Raw genomic sequence first — 23,558 nt, 5'->3', positions numbered from 1 at the left:
AGTGTACAGTGTAAAAAACCTTTTGTCAGGAATCAAATAAAGAAAACAGGATGTTCCTGCAGGTGGGGGATGTCGATCATCGTATTAATACTGTAACAGCTGTGCTTGTTGTGTTTCCATGCGAATAGCCTGTCAAATGTTCCATCTTTCCATAAATACATGATGATAAGCTATTCTGTTTTTTTCTTGTTTTTATTTTAAATGGATCTTTTTGTCGTTGGATTCATTGTTTATCAGCTGGTCGACCTTGTAAATGTCCCTGCTGATATCTTGTTGGGCTCCTGCCTTGAAATGTTTAAAACCCTTTAAATATGTCACCGGTTTGAGCGCACAGATGTGGTTGAAAAGCTTCAGCAGGGCTGGATCTACTTTGCCAAACCCGGGTGGGTAACTTGGGTGGGACATGATCAGCTGAGTTATAAACTGCAGGTTGCTGGTTTGAGTCTTTGTCTCTCACATAATAATAAGAAAAACAAACACTTTTACTAAACTGTAAAAGTGTTTAAAACATCTTCACATAGCATACATCTGAGGGATCGTGCTGTTACATTGTTCACACAAAATCAAAGCAAGATGCCAACAGGTAATAAGAAGGAAAACACACTGACGAATGTTAAAAAACTCAAATGACCTGAAAGAAGATCAGCAGCATGATACAATTCAGAGAGCAGATACACAACCAGATAACCAGGTTAAAGCTCCCTCAGATTGTTGTAACAGTCTTTTGGTGGTGAGCACCTAAAATCAAACAAGTTAAGAGTTGTATGTCGCTTCATATTCATTCAGCTATCTACCGTCAGCCCGAGCCATGACTCAGTTATTCACATTGACGCATTTTTTAATCTCTCAGTCTACAAAAATACTTATATATTGTTTACCCAATACTGAATATAACGCTGTATTGTCAAATTTGTGTTGTCTTTTTACATATGCATATTAGTGTGGATTTTGGCGTATCATAAGAGGGACATGGGGGAGGCTTGGGTCAGGAAGGACACTTGGCATTATTTCGGCACGTTGTTGAAAGTTGTCAGAACGTTTGTCCCACAGGTTGGATGTCAGTTAGAAGAGGAAACGAAGGGAGATCCAAGGAGTTTATGGTGGAAGCTGAGGAAAGAAGAATATTTCATAGAGTTCAGATAAGAGCTGAGAAAGGCTCTGGGTGGTAGGGAAGAGTTATCAGGTGACTGGGAAAAGTAGAGCCGTAGTGCTGAGCGAAACTCTGGACAGAGGAAAGAAGACACTGAAAGTTTGCTGTGGTATGAGGAAGTACGGGAAAATATTCAAAGAAAGAGATTAGATAAGAAAAAGTGGGAAAGCCAGGCAGATGGAAAAAGCAGAGTGTAGCACTGATAGGCAAGGCACACAGCAAAGAGAGAGGGGGTAAAGGAAAAGGCTGATAGAGGGCTGTATAAGAAAATGATAGATTATATTACAGATATTTGGCATCCAGACTGGAGCAGACAGGGATCGAACCATCAATCTTTCAAGTAGTAGGTTCAAAATAAATGTAATAAATTAGCCATTCCTTTTAACCTTAAACCCAGTCACAGAATATCTTTTAAATACAAGTGACTGTATCAGTGCACATACATTTGACAAAGTGCTGGAGTTAATTAACACAGTGCAGGAGGTCTTTCTGTACTTCAAGTACTCAACTCACAGTTCAGTTTCACTAAGACATTAAAGATGGTAGAAAAAACAAAAGAAAACACGTGAAGTAAGAAAAACAATCAGATCTGATCCAATGAACTACCAAAGACTCCGTTTTCACAATACAGTCAATAAAACAAAAGACGTCTCTATATGAACTCCATAAATCCAGTTGTTGTCACTTGAAAGCTGCTGATGCTTTTGAAATCTTCAGAATATTCACACGCTGTGATCTGCAGTGGACGCTGGGATCATCCTGGACAACCTTCCAAACCAAACTGCCTTTCAGCAGGCGATGCACATCAGCCAGCACTTGATCACAACTAAAGCTGGAAAATAAGTAATTAAATAAATAAATAAATATAATAAATCAAATGCTATTAGCTACTGGAGCTACATAATGAGACCACATGTTAAAGATATCTTGAAACCAGCTGATCGTTCTGCATTAAACAATTTCCAGTAGCTCTAAAAATAATTCCAAGAAAACTAAGTATAATGGTTTAACTGTAACCTGACATTTCAAACTGGGGAGGGAGGGGTTTTTCCACAGACCAGAGCTCTTTATGATCACCAGGAAGTACATTTGGAATTTATTTTTAACCTTGAATAAACCCTTCAGTGTTTTCCACAGTGAGATAGTTTAACCAACGTGAGTCGATGTGGGAAACAATCACACTTTGGAAACAAAATTACCTCATAGGTCACATTTAAATCCAAGAACCATTGCTTCATTGCATCCCAACCCACTTACATTCAAAACTTCTCTGTTATTCATTTGATCTTAATATAAAATTAGTTTAGTGTTAAGTTTTCCTAAGAGTACAACACTTTATTTTAGATTTGTTTTTAGGCTCTATAAGTGTACTTCACACAGCTGTTCAGGTGAGGCGTCAAGATTCAAACCCCAGTCAGACTCACATCCTTTTGTAGGCTGACCTTATGATGATCTCAGTGCTGCTGGACCCAAGTGTCTCTCTGTGGCTGCTGGTTTGAATTCCCAACCTGACTGAAGATCCAGGGAAGATAAAGCTCTAACGCTCTCAGCTCCATTAACACCAGCGTTCCTAACAATGCCAGGTTACTGTTATCTTTGCGTCTCATCATCCTCTGGTTGCTTCTGTTGAAAGAAGGTGAAAAATTAGCCAATCTGATGACACAAGAATCAACAACAAGTTTGTGTCTATATGTTTGTTTCTTACATTTACACGGTCAGAGAAACATGGAGCGAAAGCAGCGACAGCCACAACTGATATAAAGGCAAAGATAACGACGACCACAGAGACCCTGGACCGACCTGCTGATGTATGAAAACGTTTTACTAAAAATATCTCTCAAATGTAAAGGATGCAGACGAAAGTTGGACTGTTGGACTCTCACAATTTCTTGGAGTCGTGTCCTGAGGATTTGGAGTTTGGAGGATTTGGGGATGCAGTGGTCTGTCTGTCGTCAGGTTTTTAGTATTGTTTGGATCTAAAAACAAAGCAAAAAACACCTCAAAAACCAGTAGAGTCGAAATCTGTTTGTGAAACTTGCCTGAAAAGTTGGAAATGAGTTAAAAACAAAACAAATCTTCTCACCGACTACAAGCTCAACAACAGCAGACTTGACTCTGCTCCGCAGCTTGGGGATGAAACATCTGTATCTGCCGTTGTCTTCCTCCGACACGTTCAGGATCTTCAGTGAAATGTTCCCGTGTTTCATGTCGTCCATGAACAGCTCCGTCCTCCTGAAGTACGAGGCCATCTTCATGTCGGGGACCTCCTTCCTGTCCCTGTACAGGTGAACGTACTCCACTCGGCTCAGCCGGTCCGACGGGTCGGGCTTCAGGTCGGGTTTGGACCACTCCACCGTCAGACCCTGGACATCGAACGTGGGCTCCAGGTGACACGGCAGGATGACATCATCACCCGGAGCAGCGATGATTGGAAGATTTGAACCAATCACCAGAACCTCACCTGGAAATATGGAAAATCAAACCTGCCGAACTCCCACAGACCCCTGTGGAGTTACACACTGACGACCTGAACAGTTTGAGTTTTTGTGCTTGGGATACAAAAACTGTTTTTTCATTTAAAAAAAGCCTTATTTTCCCAAAAACTTAGTGAGGAGATTCAGTTCAATTCCGTTTTATATATTTTTGCTAAAATTACAAAAATTGTCTGTTCAAAGTGCTCTATACTGTAAGATAAAGATCCTACAGTATTTCTGGAAAAACACTAACAATCCGATTCTTCTAATGGGCAATCAGTTGGCGGCAGTGGAATGAAAAAAACTCCTTTTAACGAGATGAAACCTCCTCCAGAACCAGCCTCAGGGAGGTACAGCCATCTGCTGTGAGTGGTTAGTATTTGTTTCACTTTTTAACCTGTTACATCGCAGGTCTGTGCAGTAAGAGCGGATACAGGGCTCTGACTGATCTCTCTGTGGTGCTAATCATTTGTTGAAATGGAAAATAGCAGCTGTTGCCTGTGGACGACACACATGCAGTGTCAGCAGATTTAATAAAGCAGTCAGCTTGTTGTCCTTCTAGCTCACTATTAATTTTTAATGTCAAGAGGAAATACAGAGAACAGCTGCTTCTGGGAGAAACTTCAACATACTGAAATCATCAGAGCATAAATGATGACTTCAAGTCACTGAAACATCAGGAGGTGCTGAATAATTAACCTCACAACCAGGAAGAGATGAAGAAAGGTCACAAACCTCTCTGACCAGCTACAGGCTGATCTTTTACAAATCAGATCAGACAGATTATTATCAGATTATCTGAACCTTTGAGCTCCACTTCAGCGTCTGGGGGTTTTCTTGGGGTTTTTTCAGATTTAATCTTGGAGTCCTTTATAATAAATAAATATACATTTTCTAAATCTAAACCTATTTTTTTTGCTCTTAAAAAGAAAACAAAAGAGTTCTGAGTCAAATATATCTCCCAGAAAAGCTAAAAAGCTATTAAGACTTTGTAATTCTGCTCCTATGTGAATATTTTCCTAATAACAAACCAGCTTTCTTCGTTCTTATAACCCGACGTGTCCTTTTGTCCTGCTCTTCTATGTTTAAGCATCTATCGGTTGCTAGACAACCATAACGTAAACCCCAGCTTTAAATAAACGCCGTTTGAACTCGTTAGATCTCAACACAAAGACAGGACGCTCATATTTTCAGATACGATTTGATTTTTAATCTTCGATTATTTAACGTTTCTTCACATTAAGTCTACATAAACGCGCAAACGTGAGAGGAAAGTCGCTCATTACGAGTGCAGAACGTAGCGGTGAATCATCAAGCCTACTCTCAGTGTAACTCACTGATAGCTGTCATCACTTTCATTAACACACAGTAAAGCAGCAAATTAGTTATACCGAATTCGGCGCATTAAAGTTCCCACAAATGTAACAGTTACGGCGCCGATCCAAACACACACGGATGCTGAGGTGGTTTAATAAATGGATCCGTTTACCTTGAGCAGGACTCCTGACAATGAAGCACAGCATAAAAGCCCAGAGAGTAACAATGAAAGAGGGTTTCTTTGAGTCTGAGCAGCAGGTACACATAATAGATGATAACAAATATAGAGCCGCTGTCTGAGTGAAATGACGATTCTTCTTCTTCTTCTTTTATTTCTTTTCGTTTGTCTTTTTCTGTAAAACTAGAGTCGGCTTTTCTTCTGCCTCCTACTCGCTCAATGACTACTTGTCACAGTCAAGCAGTTTGACATTATGGTGGTGGGGGTGGGGAGATTCATGCGCATTGCGATTTGATTGGTTAAACTCTTTACTAAAATAACTAAAGCTTTACTACTTCACTTCACAGGTCTTTGTCTCCGTGTTTCGAGTTTTATAGCATAATTCAATAGAGATTCACAGAAATTCATTACTTGACTATTACTTTTTTCAGTTACAGTTGCCGTACAAACTGTGGTTCCGCGTCATTTCGGTAATTTGGCTCTTTCTCTACTTGGTGTAGGGAAAACAAATGTCTCCATCAGGCAGAAAGTACCGCCAGGTGCCCTGATGTAAATTACACCGGTGACTTGTAATACTGAGTTTTCATGGGTTACATTCATGTTGCACAAGCTGAAAACATGCTCCATCCTTACTGATGCAATCTTACTTATTGCAGAGTAAATGTAGAAATTGACCTCATTGTCATGTTATCTGTTGCCACGGATCTGACAGTGTTTGCACCATCCTCTAATTCAGCAAGCTCTTTAGAAAGACTCATTCTTTCACAAGACACAAAGAAAAGGCAGACTGCCTGGTGGTTCTGACGAAGGTCACAGAGTCAGCTGCAACATCTCCCTCTGCGTATCTGTACATCTCTGAACTACTGGGAAATGCTGGCAGATGTGACACGATTTTCAGCGCGTGTCACAGTGTGAAAAGGGGTCAGCGGTGAGCATACAGTAAAAGCAGCCTGACAGTAGCGGTTTTAGATACGAGCGACACGGGCGGTTGCCCGGGGCGGCATCGTGGTAGGGGGCGGCATCACGGGCATCGGCAAAAAAAACCCCAAACAAAAAAAATGCTCGTAGCCTACTCATGCTGCCCGAGCCCCGACATCAGCCAGCGCATATTGGGAATGTCATAGGCACCGATCGGTTTTCTATGGCCAATTTGCTGGGAGTAAGGGCGCCCACCGTTAGCGGGGTGCGCCTGCTGCTTGCGGCACAAGGAGGAGAGGGCGGGGCTGCGGGGGATTCTCTGGTGGCTGGAGCGGCATCTAATAACCAACTCGCAAAAGAAAACAAAATAAAAACAAAACAACAAACACGAAAACACCAGATATTATGATACAGACTTATAATTTGCAGCGATGTTTTTTCGAAACGTGAAAAGTGAGCGCGAGAGTCCTCGGTGCGCCTGCTCGCTGCTGAAGTCAAAGTAAACTTTGTCCTCTCCGCTACATACAGTCCAGCATATAGAGAGACGAGACGACGAGGCTCCAGTTACAGCAGTGCAAGTAAACAAACAATATATATAAGAAGAGTAAGAAAATAATATACACTTTAGGACTCGGGGTAAAGGATCAATAACAATTTCAACTTTATAATTTACAGTTTGATGATTTAAAGTCTCACACACAACCCGTCGAAGGGGGAGGGGGCCCTGCTGCTTCCAAATAGAGCACATTTCATTCATAATGTTGTAAATCCAAGTCCATTATTTATTCATGATTTGAATCCTGGGTTGTGTGAAATCCCAGAAATAAACCCTAAAGTGAATCTGTGAACTAAGGTGTAGGTCTGTTAGGTTATGTTGTGGTGATCCTCGAGTTGGGGGATTTGTGTTCATACTGGAGTACAAAATTAAAACCAATGGAAGATGGACGAGAAAAGTTCAAAGCCATCAGGTGCTCAGTTTACAAAAAAAGAGGAGGAGAGGAAGAGGGAGTGTTCGCCCAGGGCGCCAAACAGGCTAGGACTGCCAATGCAGCCTGACACACAATTTTGTCACTGCGCTATTTCAAAACACCAGTTTGCATTATTACTAAATCTAACCCTGTTGGTCCCGTTACCTTTAACCCATGCGTTTTGTTTTTCTTAAGGAGGTCTTGCAGTTGTTGCGACACACTCACAGGCTCATTGTGCCATCAACTGTTGGGTTCAGATGATTAATCAGCCTTTTTGTTTCATCATTTCATCATGAGTTTGACATTTTGAATGCTTCTATTTATATAAACCTATCCAGTGATATTTTAACATGATTTCAGTCTGTTTCGAGTTTAAAATGCATATCTATGCATATTAAGTAACAGACTGATAGCCGAGGATCATTAACAGCAGGGATTTATTTAAATGCCGGTAAAATTGAATTGGTCATATGTTCATTCTTTAGACTGTAGGTTTGCCCAGTGTAACTTCCTGTTCTCAGGAATAGCGAGCACTGTGGTCAGTGAATGCTGGAACAGCTGGATAATACAATGATACATTGTTTCTGTACTGCATTTTATTTCACATATTGTCTGCATCCTTTATCCTTCGTGGCACTTTGGGAAGCAGGTGGAAAATGTGATGAAATCTTTTCTAAATTTAGTCTTTATTTCATTTGCTTCCCATCTATATAACACCTGTTACCTTTGACTTATAACAGTTGTGATTTCTAATGAACTGAGTAGATGGTTTGATGCCCAGCAGTAGTGACTAATATTTTCCTGCCTATAACAAGTGAATATAAAGTCCTCGTGGGAGAACATTGTCAGCACAACGCCTGGGCTTAGCTGTTTTTTTATGACCAGCAGCATAGTTCCGGAGAACTGCCCATGTGTGCCCAATTTCCTGCTCAGTTCTCTTCTCAATAACAGGAATGCGCTGTTCATGTTATTCCTTTGGTTTTTTGGGGAAGTTACAACCAAAAGCACTTTTTATTCCATGCATCAATACAGCAAACATTTGCCACTGAATCATTAGAAGACCATTAAAATTTGCAGACACCGAACACCATGTTACAAAGTCGGTATGACAATGTCAATGATTTATACTAAAGTTAAGCTATGCTAAAGAGAAATTTGACAAATTTATTTTGTGATTACAAGTCAAAGATGATCTGACGTGTCACCCTCTGCTGCTTAGGGAAGAAAATGCCGGAAAGCCCCATGAGAGATTCTTCGAAGAGTCCCAGTGAACCATTAAACTCATCTAAGCCCTGCAGCAGTAAAACTCTGTGTGAACAAGTCCAGGAAGGGCCTGCTGGGACTTGCACATGAGATTACATATTCTGGTAACTGTTAACCATACAGTCGAGCTTATATTCCTGTAACTGTGATCTGATGAGCCAATGACAACATAAAACAAATAAAAAGCTTTTATGAGCAAATTTTTGAAGCTGTAAACACAAAATCTGACATTTCCTCTTTTATAACCCCAGTAAATAATAAAACGATAGTTACTGGCAGTGATGTGGTCTACATATCTGTTTCTCTATTGAAACATTTTTCCAACTCTTACCCATCACTGTATGCTTGGGTTGAATGGCCTGCTTTGTTATTTCATAGATGAAAACTCTTTTTTTTGGTCTACACTCATCTAACTTACTGAATTACATTCATCAAAGAAGTGTGATAAACTACTGTTTTTGGTCCCAACACTCATTTCTTCTGTTTGCCACTAAAGTTCGCACTGATTTCGGAAAAAAATGCATTCAGATTTTCAGCTCCTTCCTCTTGGAATCAGTGGCAAAATCACCTTAAAGGAACTTAATGTCATTTTAAATGACTTATTGCTGTCAGGGCTCTGTGTGCGGGCAGGCGGAGATGGGGATCCAAATGCAGGACTCGGAAAACGGAATGCAACTCAAAACCTCAGCTTTATTGCTGGCAAGAAAACAAAACATGAAGTGAGGACTGAACACTGAGACCAAAAAACACACAGGCATAATCTGATGGTACGACGCGACACTGGGTTGAGGACAACACAGGGCTAATGTGGTAATCAGGGAATGGGTAACAGAAGGGAGACACAGCTGGGGGAGATCAGGGCTAACGAGACGGGAGAGCTAAGCTGCACACACTAACATAAGACAAAGGTCGTGTCCAAATTCATGGGCTGCATCCTCCTGAGGACCCGGCCTTCGCGGTCTACGTTGGCCGGGTCCTCAGAAGGTCGGGTAGGCCGGAAGTAAACGGCAGTTTACTTCTTTTTTTTTTTTACTTATTTTTACTTACTTTTTTTTTTTACTTATTTTTTGCTCTGGTTTACATCCTAAAATCCTCTAGTCTTATAGTGTACGACAGCGGATCACTTGTAAACATCGGTGCCAAGGTTGCACATCTAATCTTGGACACTTTTAAACCCGACCCTTCCTGGTCGCCAGAGATTCTACGCGGCGCGGAGAACAACGAAGGCTGGGCCGCTCATCCGAGGCGCAGAACAAAGAAGCGCCGAGGGAAACGCGCTGGCATTAGGAATAGACTGAGACAGCAGGCGCATCGCGCACCACTGCCCAGTATCCTACTGGCCAATGTACAATCCATGGAGAACAAGCTCGATGACCTAAGAGCAAGGGTCACCTTCCAACGTGACATGAGGGACTGCAACATTCTGTGCTTCACGGAGACATGGCTGACCCCCACCGTGCCGGATCAGGCCGTAACTCCGTCGGATTCATTCTTTGTGCTCCGCGTGGACAGAACGGCAGAGTCAAACAAAACCAAAGGTGGAGGAGTGTGTTTCATGGTAAACAGAAAGTGATGTGATGCCAGGAGCATTTCTACTCTTTCCAGCGGCTGCTCGCCACATCTGGAGTTCCTGAGCATTAATTGCCGCCCTTTCTATCTGCCCCGTGAGTTCACCTCAGTCATCGCCACAGTGGTCTACATCCCACCCCAAGCGGACACAGGTATGGCTTTGTCCGAATTACATGATGTGCTGAGCTCGCTTCAAAACAAGGACCCTGGCGCAGCCCTCATCGTAGCAGGAGACTTTAATAAAGCGAACCTCAGACAAGTCATGCCAAACTTCTACCAGCATGTTTCGTGTTGTTATGGTTCAAAATATTGGGGATGGAGACAAGAGAAAAAACCACAATAACAACACTGGTCCGGCCGGGTTAAGTCAAACGATGATTTTAATGATCACACACGTGGGAGATGGACACTGTATGCAGACAGCCTCTGATCTCAAAATGGTGGAGCATTGCTCAAACTTTTATAGCCTCTGGTGCCCCCACCTTATCATAAAAAGCCTAAACATTCACATGCTTTCTCTCACACGGCGCCTAAGCTACGACCTTGGCTCCCTGTTTCTCTGCTCCTGCTGAAATGGGGCAGACATCTCCAGTATATTCTGTTCTCTTCTAATCAGACAAATAAGACAATAACTTTCTGCGAACAGTATTTCTTATAACTCAGCAGTATAATGCATCATAAAACAATATCATTCATTCACAACAAGTCAGCAGTTTAATGTAATGCAAATCAGTTTAACTAATGCAATAGTTATCAGCTTCTTCTAATTCAGGAGAATAATGCAAACTAAAACTACATAATAATTCACAATCTTTAATTAGGGGTATAACATGGCATAAAATAATATTATAATCTAACAGTGACCGACGAGAGGGGATCGTATTTTGGATCACTGCTACACGCCATACAAGCAGGGCTACAAAGCTGTCTCTCACCCTGCTTTTGGGAAGTCTGACCACAACGCCATCTTCCTCATTCCCCAGCAGTGTTGGTCAAGTTACTTGAAAAAAGTAATCAGTAACTAATTACTGATTACCTCCCCAAAAAAGTAATCCCGTTACTTTACTGATTACTTATTTTCAAAAGTAATTAATTACTTAGTTACTTAGTTACTTTTTAAAAACACGATTTACAACCTGAAGAGGTGATAATGTTAGGATGCCTGGGTCGTCGACCCAGGGTTTTTGAGTTTATTATATTATTTGTACTTTCTAGTTTTTGGTTTCTTTGAGTTCTGTCTTATGGCTTATGTCTCTGTCTTCTTTAGTTGCTCTGTCTCCCCTATCAGCTGTATCCCCTTGTCTAGTTCACGTCTCTGTGTGTCCTTAGTTCCTATATCCCCATGTCCAGTCAGTGTCTGTGTCTGCCCTGGTCCCACATCTCTGTTCCCTCTGTTGCAGTGCGTGTGAGTCTGTGTCTTTGTTCAGTCTGTGTTATGTGTTTCCTGTTTTACTTTGAAAGTCCATGTCTGATGTTAATGTGTCTGGTTTTGCTTTCCCTTGTCTCGTTAGGCCTGATTTGCCCCCAGCTGTGTTTCCCTCCTGTTACCCATTCCCTGATTGCTCCCTCTGTGTATTTAAGCCCTGTGTTTCTCTGTGTCAGTGTCGCGATCTACCGTTTATTTTGCTGTGTGTTTTGTCAATCTGCCGGTGTTAGTTTATTTTTTGACCTTTTTTCCCCAGTTATGTTATGTTTGAGTTTAGCATTAAAGCTGTTTTGGTTTAAGTTCTGTCTCCGGAGTCTGCACCTTGGGTCCTATTCCTGCCTGCACACAGCCACACCTAACAGATAAAGCGATAGATCTTTCAGCCCAATTCTACTTTTTCTACATAATCCATCATACAAAATGTAATCAAATGGAAAAGTCTCTTTTTTTTAACTTGTTTTATCAGTTTTAATCTTTTAACTTTATGCATCAAGCAAAAATTTAATTATATGCAACATTCTCTGACTTGAATAAATTAGTTTAACATTTAAACCTATTTTCTGCACACTCCGACACATAAAATAAAATATTTTTTGTGTTTACACTCAGTCTTTCAAATAGATGCAAGTAAAACACAGCAGAAAATAAATAAAGTCAAAGACTCAGCGGTCCTGTTGCTCTATTTTCACCTGTGAAGCAGGACTACGGTAGGCGGAGGTTTACCCTGGTGCAGGTGTGCCGCGGTCAGTGGAAGAATCCGCGAGTTTCTCTGGGAATTTCCCATTACGTCGTTGCACACTTGGTGCTTGCTTGGAAGTTTAGGGGTTTTTTTCGCTGTAAAAAGAAGTTTTCTTCCCACGCACGATGGACGCTAATGTTTTTGTCACTTTTTATGGAATCAAACTCAAAGTAAGGTCAGTACTTCCACGCTTTAAACGCTGCACGCTCATACTCTCTCCCACAATCGATATGTGATCCATTGTTGATCTGCACACAGCTGTTGTCACTAACGGCGCACTCGCTTACGCCACTGTCGTGAGACATTCTCGCAAAAAATCACGGTTTTAGTAACGCAGTAACGCAGCGTTACTACAGGAAAGTAACGGTAATCTAATTACCGTTTTTGCAATAGTAATCCCTTACTTTACTCGTTACTTGAAAAAAGTAATCAGATTACAGTAACGCATTACAAGTAACGCGTTACTGCCCATCTCTGTTCCCCAGTATAAACAAAATATGCGGAGGGAAGACGTGACCACAAGGGAGGTAAAACGGTGGACTGCCCAATCAGAAGCTACGCTACAGGACGCACTCAACGCCATCGACTGGGACATGTTCAGAGCATGCGCAGTCGACATCAACGAGTTTACGGAAGTAGCAGTATGCTTCGTCAATATGCTAGCCGAGGATATTATCCCCACTGCGAGAGTCACCACATTCCCAAACCAGAAACCGTGGGTGGACAGATCGATCCGCACTGCAGTCAACGCCAGGACCGCCTCCTACAACGCGGGTCTCGCCACTGGCGATATGAGCGCCTACAAAGCGGCCTCATACGGGGTGCGGCGCGCGGTGAGAGATGCCAAACGCCAGTACCGGGAACGTGTAGAGTCCCGCTTCCACCAGGGCGACACACGGAGCATGTGGCACGGACTACGCACCATTACGGACTACAAAGCCAGGGACACTGCGCCGATCAACGCCGACTCTGCATTCACCAACGAGCTGAATCAGTTCTACGCCTGTTTCGAGGTTAGCCAGGCGGCTAATGCTATCTACCGCCTGACTACCGAGGACAGTGACGTCATCAGCGAGAGACCGGTGACCAGCATCGCGGAGCATGATGTCCGAGCGGCATTGAGGAGAGTGAACACAAGGAAAGCGGCGGGGCCAGACGGCATCACCGGCCGTCTGCTGCGCTGCTGTGCTGACCAGCTAGCAGGTGTGTTCACTTACATCTTCAACGAGTCCCTGGCGAAGTCTGTGGTCCCCACATGCTTCAAAAGATCCACCATCATCCCTGTGCCCAAGAACAGCAAACCCTCATCCCTGAACGATTACCGGCCAGTTGCACTGACCTCGGTAGTAATGAAGGTGTTTGAGAGGCTGCTGAAGAACATCATCTCCTCCTCCATCCCAGACACCACAGATCCGCTGCAGTTCGCCTACAGATCCAACAGATCCACAGAGGATGCCATCACCCACGTCCTACACACCACTCTCAGCCACGTCGACAAGAAACAGGGTAACTATGTGCGAATGCTGTTTGTTGATTACAGTTCAGTGTTTAACACAATAGTGCCCTGCAGACTGTTCACAAAGCTGAGGGATCTGGGACTCAACAGCCACCTGTGTGCATGGATGTTGGACTTCCTCACTGGCAGAACTCAGGTGGTGAGGGTGGGTAGATGCATCTCTAACAGCATCACCATCAACACAGGAGCACCTCAGGGATGTGTCCTCTCGCCACTGCTCTACTCCCTCTACACTTCAGACTGTGTGGCCACCCATGGCTCCAACACCATTGTGAAGTTTGCTGACGACACAGTGGTGTTGGGTGCCATCTCCAACAACGATGAGGCGGCCTACATGGATGAAGTGAAGAATCTGACATCATGGTGCCAGGACAACCACCTCCAGCTGAACGTCAGCAAGACCAAGGAGCTGGTGGTGGACTTCAGAAGGGGTCAGCACAGACACTACAAGCCCATTATCATCAATGGAGCTCCAGTGGAGAGGGTGCAGTCCTTCAAGTATCTTGGTGTCCACATCTCCTCAGACCTGACATGGTCTGCCCACATTCAGGTCCAGACCAAAAAGGCTAGGCAGCGCCTGTATCACCTACGACAACTGAGGAAGTTCAGGGTCTCTCCAAAGATCCTCAGGATTTTCTATACAGGCGCTGTGGAGAGCATCCTCACACAGAACATGACATCGTGGTTTGGGAACAGCTGTGTGAAGGACCAAAAAGCTCTCCAGAGAGTGATCCATACAGCAGAACGCTACTGCAGGATTGCTCTCCCCCCGCTTCAGGACACCTACACCAGGAGATGCCGGACTAGAGCAGCGCAGATACTGAAGGACCTGTCCCATCCTGGCAACAAACTGTTCCAACTTCTGCAATCTGGTAGAAGGTTCCGCATCTTCCGGGCAAGGACAGAGAGACTCAAGAGGAGCTTCTATCCCCAAGCCACCCGTGCCCTAAACACACACACCCGCCCTCTCACATCATCTATAACTGACTGAGACAGGACTCTTCCAGACACTAAACCAAGGCACAATGTACATTTCAAATTCCTTTAATTTTACATATGTTTATATTGTCTATCCTGTAAAATAGTCAGAGGTCTATTCATATTAATGTACAGAATTCACCTGGTTGCTGCTACTACTGCACATTCACCCAATGTACATACTATATATATATATATATATATATATATATACACTCAACAAAAATATAAACGCAACACCTTTGTTACTGCTCCCATTCCCCATGGGATGGACGTAGAGACCTAAAATTCATCCCAGATACACAATATAACCATCCCTCCCAAACAGTGGTCACAAATCAGTCCAAATGTGTGGTAGTGGGCACATCTGCTATATTGAGATAATCCATCCCACCTCACAGGTGTGCCACATCAGGATGCTGATCTGACATCATGAGTAGTGCACAGGTGTACCTCAGACTGCCCACAACAAAAGGCCACCCTGGCTGTGGTATAAGTAAGGTGGAATTGAGCAGTGATTTATTATTATTTATTATTTGATATAGAAACAACAATGTCTTCACTAAACCTATCGCCCTCTACTTCACGAGTAAATAGATACCTTCTCTTTAGAGCTCATGTTGTTAGGCTGCTCATTTACTGCATCTATATGGCAGAACAAGTCAACACCATGGCACATGTCTAATGCAAAAGTTCATACATGCACACAGTGACAGCTGTTCTTTCAGGCACATTGATAATATAGAAATAAGAGGAAATCGCCAATGGAGTCAATGGACATGACAACTGCATTTGTTCTCCCTGACCGAGAAACACAAGTGATTCCAAATGCTGGGCCAACAGCCCCCTGTTGGACCATAGAGGTACTGCAGGTTTGATAGCTGATTGTTAGTATGGACAGCGAACAAGAGAGGTGAAGAAGAGAGTGGATGTAGAGTGGGGTGGGTAGAGACCAGTTTTAGGGACGATTTGTGACAGAATGACAGCAGCAAGAGTGAATGAGAAGTTTTACAAGATCATATTGAGAGCTGTTATCATTCATGGTGTGCAGACGGTTGCCAAAACTTTATTACGAGTAAGCAGAACAAAGAAAAATTTGAAATGAGTACATCAGAGACAAAGTTACAGATACAAGGTTGAGATGTTTTGGACAAGTGCAGAGAAGGGATTTTTTTTTTTTTTGAATGAATGCTTTATTGGCCATATGCAGGTTGGCCCGCAGAGGAATAGAACCTTACACACACAACAAAGACATCACATGGGAATACAAGTCGCAATCTTACTTATTGCAGAGTAAATGTAGAAATTGACCTCATTGTCATGTTATCTGTTGCCACGGATCTGACAGTGTTTGCACCATCCTCTAATTCAGCAAGCTCTTTAGAAAGACTCATTCTTTCACAAGACACAAAGAAAAGGCAGACTGCCTGGTGGTTCTGACGAAGGTCACAGAGTCAGCTGCAACATCTCCCTCTGCGTATCTGTACATCTCTGAACTACTGGGAAATGCTGGCAGATGTGACACGATTTTCAGCGCGTGTCACAGTGTGAAAAGGGGTCAGCGGTGAGCATACAGTAAAAGCAGCCTGACAGTAGCGGTTTTAGATACGAGCGACACGGGCGGTTGCCCGGGGCGGCATCGTGGTAGGGGGCGGCGTCACGGGCATCGGGAAAAAAAAACCCAAACAAAAAAAATGCTCGTAGCCTACTCATGCTGCCCGAGCCCCGACATCAGCCAGCGCATATTGGGAATGGTACAGGCACCGATCGGTTTTCTATGGCCAATTTGCTGGGAGTAAGGGCGCCCACCGTTAGCGGGGTGCGCCTGCTGCTTGCGGCACAAGGAGGAGAGGGCGGGGCTGCGGGGGATTCTCTGGTGGCTGGAGCGGCATCTAATAACCAACTCGCAAAAGAAAACAAAATAAAAACAAAACAACAAACACGAAAACACCAGATATTATGATACAGACTTATAATTTGCAGCGATGTTTTTTCGAAACGTGAAAAGTGAGCGCGAGAGTCCTCGGTGCGCCTGCTCGCTGCTGAAGTCAAAGTAAACTTTGTCCTCTCCGCTACATACAGTCCAGTATATAGAGAGACGAGACGACGAGGCTCCAGTTACAGCAGTGCAAGTAAACAAACAATATATATATGAAGAGTAAGAAAATAATATACACTTTAGGACCAGAGGTAAAGGGATCAATAACAATTTAAAATTTATAATTTACAGTTTGATAATTTAAAGTCTCACACACAACCCGTCGAAGGGGGAGGGGGCCCTGCTGCTTCCAAATAGAGCACATTTCATTCATAATGTTGTAAATCCAAGTCCATTATTTATTCATGATTTGATGAATCCTGGGTTGTGTGAAATCCCAGAAATACACTTTAGACAAAGTGAATCTGTGAACTAAGGTGTAGGTCTGTTAGGTTATGTTGTGGTGATCCTCTAGTTGGTGGATTTGTGTTCATACTGGAGTGCAAAATTAAAACCAATGGAAGATGGACAAGAAAAGTTCAGCCATCAAGTGCTCAGTTTACAAAAAAAGAGGAGGAGAGGAAGAGGGAGTGTTCGCCCAGGGCGCCAAACAGGCTAGGACTGCCAATGCAGCCTAACACACAATTTTGTCACTGCGCTATTTCAAAACACCAGTTTGCATTATTACTAAATCTAACCCTGTTGGTCCCGTTACCTTTAACCCATGCGTTTTGTTTTTCTTAAGGAGGTCTTGCAGTTGTTGCGACACACTCACAGGCTCATTGTGCCATCAACTGTTGGGTTCAGATGATTAATCAGCCTTTTTGTTTCATCATTTCATCATGAGTTTGACATTTTGAATGCTTCTATTTATATAAACCTATCCAGTGATATTTTAACATGATTTCAGTCTGTTTCGAGTTTAAAATGCATATCTATGCATATTAAGTAACAGACTGATAGCTGAGGATCATTAACAGCAGGGATTTATTTAAATGCCGGTAAAATTGAATTGGTCATATGTTCATTCTTTAGACTGTAGGTTTGCCCAGTGTAACTTCCTGTTCTCAGGAATAGCAAATTCACTGTGGTCAGTGAATGCTGGAACAGCTGGATTATACAATGATACATTGTTTCTGTACTGCATTTTATTTCACATATTGTCTGCATCCTTTATCCTTCGTGGCACTTTGGGAAGCAGGTGGAAAATGTGATGAAATCTTTTCTAAATTTAGTCTTTATTTCATTTGCTTCCCATCTATATAACACCTGTTACCTTTGACTTATAACAGTTGTGATTTCTAATGAACTGAGTAGATGGTTTGATGCCCAGCAGTAGTGACTAATATTTTCCTGCCTATAACAAGTGAATATAAAGTCCTCGTGGGAGAACATTGTCAGCACAACGCCTGGGCTTAGCTGTTTTTTTATGACCAGCAGCATAGTTCCGGAGAACTGCCCATGTGTGCCCAATTTCCTGCTCAGTTCTCTTCTCAATAACAGGAATGCGCTGTTCATGTTATTCCTTTGGTTTTTTGGGGAAGTTACAACCAAAAGCACTTTTTATTCCATGCATCAATACAGCAAACATTTGCCACTGAATCATTAGAAGACCATTAAAATTTGCAGACACCGAACACCATGTTACAAAGTCGGTATGACAATGTCAATGATTTATACTAAAGTTAAGCTATGCTAAAGAGAAATTTGACAAATTTATTTTGTGATTACAAGTCAAAGATGATCTGACGTGTCACCCTCTGCTGCTTAGGGAAGAAAATGCCGGAAAGCCCCATGAGAGATTCTTCGAAGAGTCCCAGTGAACCATTAAACTCATCTAAGCCCTGCAGCAGTAAAACTCTGTGTGAACAAGTCCAGGAAGGGCCTGCTGGGACTTGCACATGAGATTACATATTCTGGTAACTGTTAACCATACAGTCGAGCTTATATTCCTGTAACTGTGATCTGATGAGCCAATGACAACATAAAACAAATAAAAAGCTTTTATGAGCAAATTTTTGAAGCTGTAAACACAAAATCTGACATTTCCTCTTTTATAACCACAGTAAATAATAAAACGATAGTTACTGGCAGTGATGTGGTCTACATATCTGTTTCTCTATTGAAACATTTTTCCAACTCTTACCCATCACTGTATGCTTGGGTTGAATGGCCTGCTTTGTTATTTCATAGATGAAAACTCTTTTTTTTGGTCTACACTCATCTAACTTACTGAATTACATTCATCAAAGAAGTGTGATAAACTACTGTTTTTGGTCCCAACACTCATTTCTTCTGTTTGCCACTAAAGTTCGCACTGATTTCGGAAAAAAATGCATTCAGATTTTCAGCTCCTTCCTCTTGGAATCAGTGGCAAAATCACCTTAAAGGAACTTAATGTCATTTTAAATGACTTATTGCTGTCAGGGCTCTGTGTGCGGGCAGGCGGAGATGGGGATCCAAATGCAGGACTCGGAAAACGGAATGCAACTCAAAACCTCAGCTTTATTGCTGGCAAGAAAACAAAACATGAAGTGAGGACTGAACACTGAGACCAAAAAACACACAGGCATAATCTGATGGTACGACGCGACACTGGGTTGAGGACAACACAGGGCTAATGTGGTAATCAGGGAATGGGTAACAGAAGGGAGACACAGCTGGGGGAGATCAGGGCTAACGAGACGGGAGAGCTAAGCTGCACACACTAACATAAGACAAAGGTCGTGTCCAAATTCATGGGCTGCATCCTCCTGAGGACCCGGCCTTCGCGGTCTATGTTGGCCGGGTCCTCAGAAGGTCGGGTAGGCCGGAAGTAAACGGCAGTTTACTTCTTTTTTTTTTTTACTTATTTTTACTTACTTTTTTTTTTAACTTATTTTTTGCTCTGGTTTACATCCCAAAATCCTCTAGTCTTATAGTATACGACAGCGGATCACTTGTAAACATCGGTGCCAAGGTTGCACATCTAATCTTGGACACTTTTAAACCCGACCCTTCCTGGTCGCCAGAGATTCTACGCGGCGCGGAGAACAACGAAGGCTGGGCCGCTCATCCGAGGCGCAGAACAAAGAAGCGCCGAGGGAAACGCGCTGGCATTAGGAATAGACTGAGACAGCAGGCGCATCGCGCACCACTGCCCAGTATCCTACTGGCCAATGTACAATCCATGGAGAACAAGCTCGATGACCTAAGAGCAAGGGTCACCTTCCAACGTGACATGAGGGACTGCAACATTCTGTGCTTCACGGAGACATGGCTGACCCCCACCGTGCCGGATCAGGCCGTAACTCCGTCGGATTCATTCTTTGTGCTCCGCGCGGACAGAACGGCAGAGTCAAACAAAACCAAAGGTGGAGGAGTGTGTTTCATGGTAAACAGAAAGTGGTGTGATGCCAGGAGCATTTCTACTCTTTCCAGCGGCTGCTCGCCACATCTGGAGTTCCTGAGCATTAAGTGCTGCCCTTTCTATCTGCCCCATGAGTTCACCTCAGTCATCGCCACAGTGGTCTACATCCCACCCCAAGCGGACACAGGTATGGCTTTGTCCGAATTACATGATGTGCTGAGCTCGCTTCAAAACAAGGACCCTGGCGCAGCCCTCATCGTAGCAGGAGACTTTAATAAAGCGAACCTCAGACAAGTCATGCCAAACTTCTACCAGCATGTTTCGTGTTGTTATGGTTCAAAATATTGGGGATGGAGACAAGAGAAAAAACCACAATAACAACACTGGTCCGGCCGGGTTAAGTCAAACGATGATTTTAATGATCACACACGTGGGAGATGGACACTGTATGCAGACAGCCTCTGATCTCAAAATGGTGGAGCATTGCTCAAACTTTTATAGCCTCTGGTGCCCCCACCTTATCATAAAAAGCCTAAACATTCACATGCTTTCTCTCACACGGCGCCTAAGCTACGACCTTGGCTCCCTGTTTCTCTGCTCCTGCTGAAATGGGGCAGAAAACTCCAGCATGTTCTGTTCTCTTCTAATCAGACACATAAGACAATAACTTTCTGCGAACAGTATTTCTTATAACTCAGCAGTATAATGCATCATAAAACAATATCATTCATTCACAACAAGTCAGCAGTTTAATGTAATGCAAATCAGTTTAACTAATGCAATAGTTATCAGCTTCTTCTAATTCAGGAGAATAATGCAAACTAAAACTACATAATAATTCACAATCTTTAATTAGGGGTCTAACATGGCATAAAATAATATTATAATCTAACAGTGTCCAACGAGAGGGGATCGTATTTTGGATCACTGCTACACGCCATACAAGCAGGGCTACAAAGCTGTCTCTCACCCTGCTTTTGGGAAGTCTGACCACAACGCCATCTTCCTCATTCCCCAGCAGTGTTGGTCAAGTTACTTGAAAAAAGTAATCAGTAAGTAATTACTGATTACCTCCCCAAAAAAGTAATCCCGTTACTTTACTGATTACTTATTTTCAAAAGTAATTAATTACTTAGTTACTTAGTTACTTTTTAAAAACACGATTTACAACCTGAAGAGGTGATAATGTTAGGATGCCTGGGTCGTCGACCCAGGGTTTTTGAGTTTATTATATTATTTGTACTTTCTAGTTTTTGGTTTCTTTGAGTTCTGTCTTATGGCTTATGTCTCTGTCTTCTTTAGTTGCTCTGTCTCCCCTATCAGCTGTATCCCCTTGTCTAGTTCACGTCTCTGTGTGTCCTTAGTTCCTATATCCCCATGTCCAGTCAGTGTCTGTGTCTGCCCTGGTCCCACATCTCTGTTCCCTCTGTTGCAGTGCGTGTGAGTCTGTGTCTTTGTTCAGTCTGTGTTATGTGTTTCCTGTTTTACTTTGAAAGTCCATGTCTGATGTTAATGTGTCTGGTTTTGCTTCCCCTTGTCTCGTTAGGCCTGATTTGCCCCAGCTGTGTTTCCCTCCTGTTACCCATTCCCTGATTGCTCCCTCTGTGTATTTAAGCCCTGTGTTTCTCTGTGTCAGTGTCGCGATCTACCGTTTATTTTGCTGTGTGTTTTGTCAATCTGCCGGTGTTAGTTTATTTTTTGACCTTTTTTCCCCAGTTATGTTATGTTTGAGTTTAGCATTAAAGCTGTTTTGGTTTAAGTTCTGTCTCCGGAGTCTGCACCTTGGGTCCTATTCCTGCCTGCACACAGCCACACCTAACAGATAAAGCGATAGATCTTTCAGCCCAATTCTACTTTTTCTACATAATCCATCATACAAAATGTAATCAAATGGAAAAGTCTCTTTTTTTTAACTTGTTTTATCAGTTTTAATCTTTTAACTTTATGCATCAAGCAAAAATTTAATTATATGCAACATTCTCTGACTTGAATAAATTAGTTTAACATTTAAACCTATTTTCTGCACACTCCGACACATAAAATAAAATATTTTTTGTGTTTACACTCAGTCTTTCAAATAGATGCAAGTAAAACACAGCAGAAAATAAATAAAGTCAAAGACTAGCGGTCCTGTTGCTCTATTTTCACCTGTGAAGCAGGACTACGGTAGGCGGAGGTTTACCCTGGTGCAGGTGTGCCGCGGTCAGTTGAAGAATCCGCGAGTTTCTCTGGGAATTTCCCATTACGTCGTTGCGCACTTGGTGCTTGCTTGGAAGTTTAGGGTTTTTTTTCGCTGTAAAAAGAAGTTTTCTTCCCACGCACGATGGACGCTAATGTTTTTGTCACTTTTTATGGAATCAAACTCAAAGTAAGGTCAGTACTTCCACGCTTTAAACGCTGCACGCTCATACTCTCTCCCACAATCGATATGTGATCCATTGTTGATCTGCACACAGCTGTTGTCACTAACGGCGCACTCGCTTACGCCACTGTCGTGAGACATTCTCGCAAAAAATCACGGTTTTAGTAATGCAGTAACGCAGCGTTACTACGGGAAAGTAACGGTAATCTAATTACCGTTTTTGCAATAGTAATCCCTTACTTTACTCATTACTTGAAAAAAGTAATCAGATTACAGTAACGCTTTACAAGTAACGCGTTACTGCCCATCTCTGTTCCCCAGTATAAACAAAACATGCGGAGGGAAGACGTGACCACGAGGGAGGTAAAACGGTGGACTGCCCAATCAGAAGCTACGCTACAGGACACACTCAACGCCGTCGACTGGGACATGTTCAGAGCATGTGCAGTCGACATCAACGAGTTTACGGAAGTAGCAGTATGTTTCGTCAATATGCTAGCCGAGGAGATTATCCCCACTGCGAGAGTCACCACATTCCCAAACCAGAAACCGTGGGTGGACAAATCGATCCGCACTGCAGTAAACGCCAGGACCGCCTCCTACAACGCGGGTTTCGCCACTGGCAATATGAGCGCCTACAAAGCAGCCTCATACGGGGTGCGGCGCGTGGTGAGAGATGCCAAACGCCAGTACCGGGAACGTGTAGAGTCCCGCTTCCACCAGGGCGACACACGGAGCATGTGGCACGGACTACGCACCATTACGGACTACAAAGCCAGGGACACTGCGCCGATCAACGCCGACTCTGCATTCACCAACGAGCTGAATCAGTTCTACGCCTGTTTCGAGGTTAGCCAGGCGGCTAATGCTATCTACCGCCTGACTACCGAGGACAGTGACGTCATCAGCGAGAGACCGGTGACCAGCATCGCGGAGCATGACGTCCGAGCGGCATTGAGGAGAGTGAACACAAGGAAAGCGGCGGGGCCAGACGGCATCACCAGCCGTCTGCTGCGCTGCTGTGCTGACCAGCTAGCAGGTGTGTTCACTTACATCTTCAACGAGTCCCTGGCAAAGTCTGTGGTCCCCACATGCTTCAAAAGATCCACCATCATCCCTGTGCCCAAGAACAGCAAACCCTCATCCCTGAACGATTACCGGCCAGTTGCACTGACCTCGGTAGTAATGAAGGTGTTTGAGAGGCTGCTGAAGAACATCATCTCCTCCTCCATCCCAGACACCACAGATCCGCTGCAGTTCGCCTACAGATCCAACAGATCCACAGAGGATGCCATAGCCCACGTCCTGCACACCACTCTCAGCCACGTCGACAAGAAACAGGGTAACTATGTGCGAATGCTGTTTGTTGATTA

The 23,558-nt window shown here is 43.3% G+C and overlaps 1 protein-coding gene across 5 annotated transcripts; it reads right to left on the bottom strand.

Moving 5' to 3' along the window:
* Positions 1-820: 820 nt before the first annotated feature.
* On the bottom strand, positions 821-5,342 carry LOC120730811 (CD276 antigen-like). Of its 5 annotated transcripts, none has more exons than XM_040027330.1 (6): positions 5,114-5,341; positions 3,234-3,611; positions 3,034-3,126; positions 2,856-2,953; positions 2,575-2,773; positions 821-1,982 (listed from the first exon to the last, which is right to left on the bottom strand). In XM_040027330.1, the coding sequence occupies exons 1-5, from the start codon at positions 5,205-5,207 to the stop codon at positions 2,741-2,743; spliced, it is 696 nt and encodes a 231-aa protein (XP_039883264.1). In that variant the 5' UTR covers positions 5,208-5,341; the 3' UTR covers positions 821-1,982; positions 2,575-2,740. The 5 variants fall into 5 exon arrangements, with proteins under 5 accessions (XP_039883264.1, XP_039883265.1, XP_039883260.1 ...); XM_040027331.1 differs by having other exon boundaries at positions 2,856-2,950; XM_040027326.1 differs by having other exon boundaries at positions 2,575-2,953; positions 5,114-5,342.
* Positions 5,343-23,558: the final 18,216 nt, after the last annotated feature.

This window comes from Simochromis diagramma, unplaced genomic scaffold, assembly GCF_900408965.1.
Source record: "Simochromis diagramma unplaced genomic scaffold, fSimDia1.1 OVJJ01000766.1, whole genome shotgun sequence".
NCBI lineage: Eukaryota > Metazoa > Chordata > Actinopteri > Cichliformes > Cichlidae > Simochromis > Simochromis diagramma.
Note: the sequence above shows the minus strand (reverse complement) of the source record. Positions and strands in the feature narration are given on the sequence as shown.

Excerpts from the sequence above, each read along its gene's own strand:
- LOC120730811 (XM_040027326.1), bottom strand. The coding sequence starts at position 5,207 with ATGTGTACCTGCTGCTCAGACTCAAAGAAACCCTCTTTCATTGTTACT. Across the intron at positions 3,612-5,113 it reads TGTCAGGAGTCCTGCTCAAG|GTGAGGTTCTGGTGATTGGT; the intron begins GTAAACGGATCC and ends CCATATTTCCAG. Across the intron at positions 2,954-3,033 it reads GGACACGACTCCAAGAAATT|CAGGTCGGTCCAGGGTCTCT; the intron begins GTGAGAGTCCAA and ends TTCATACATCAG.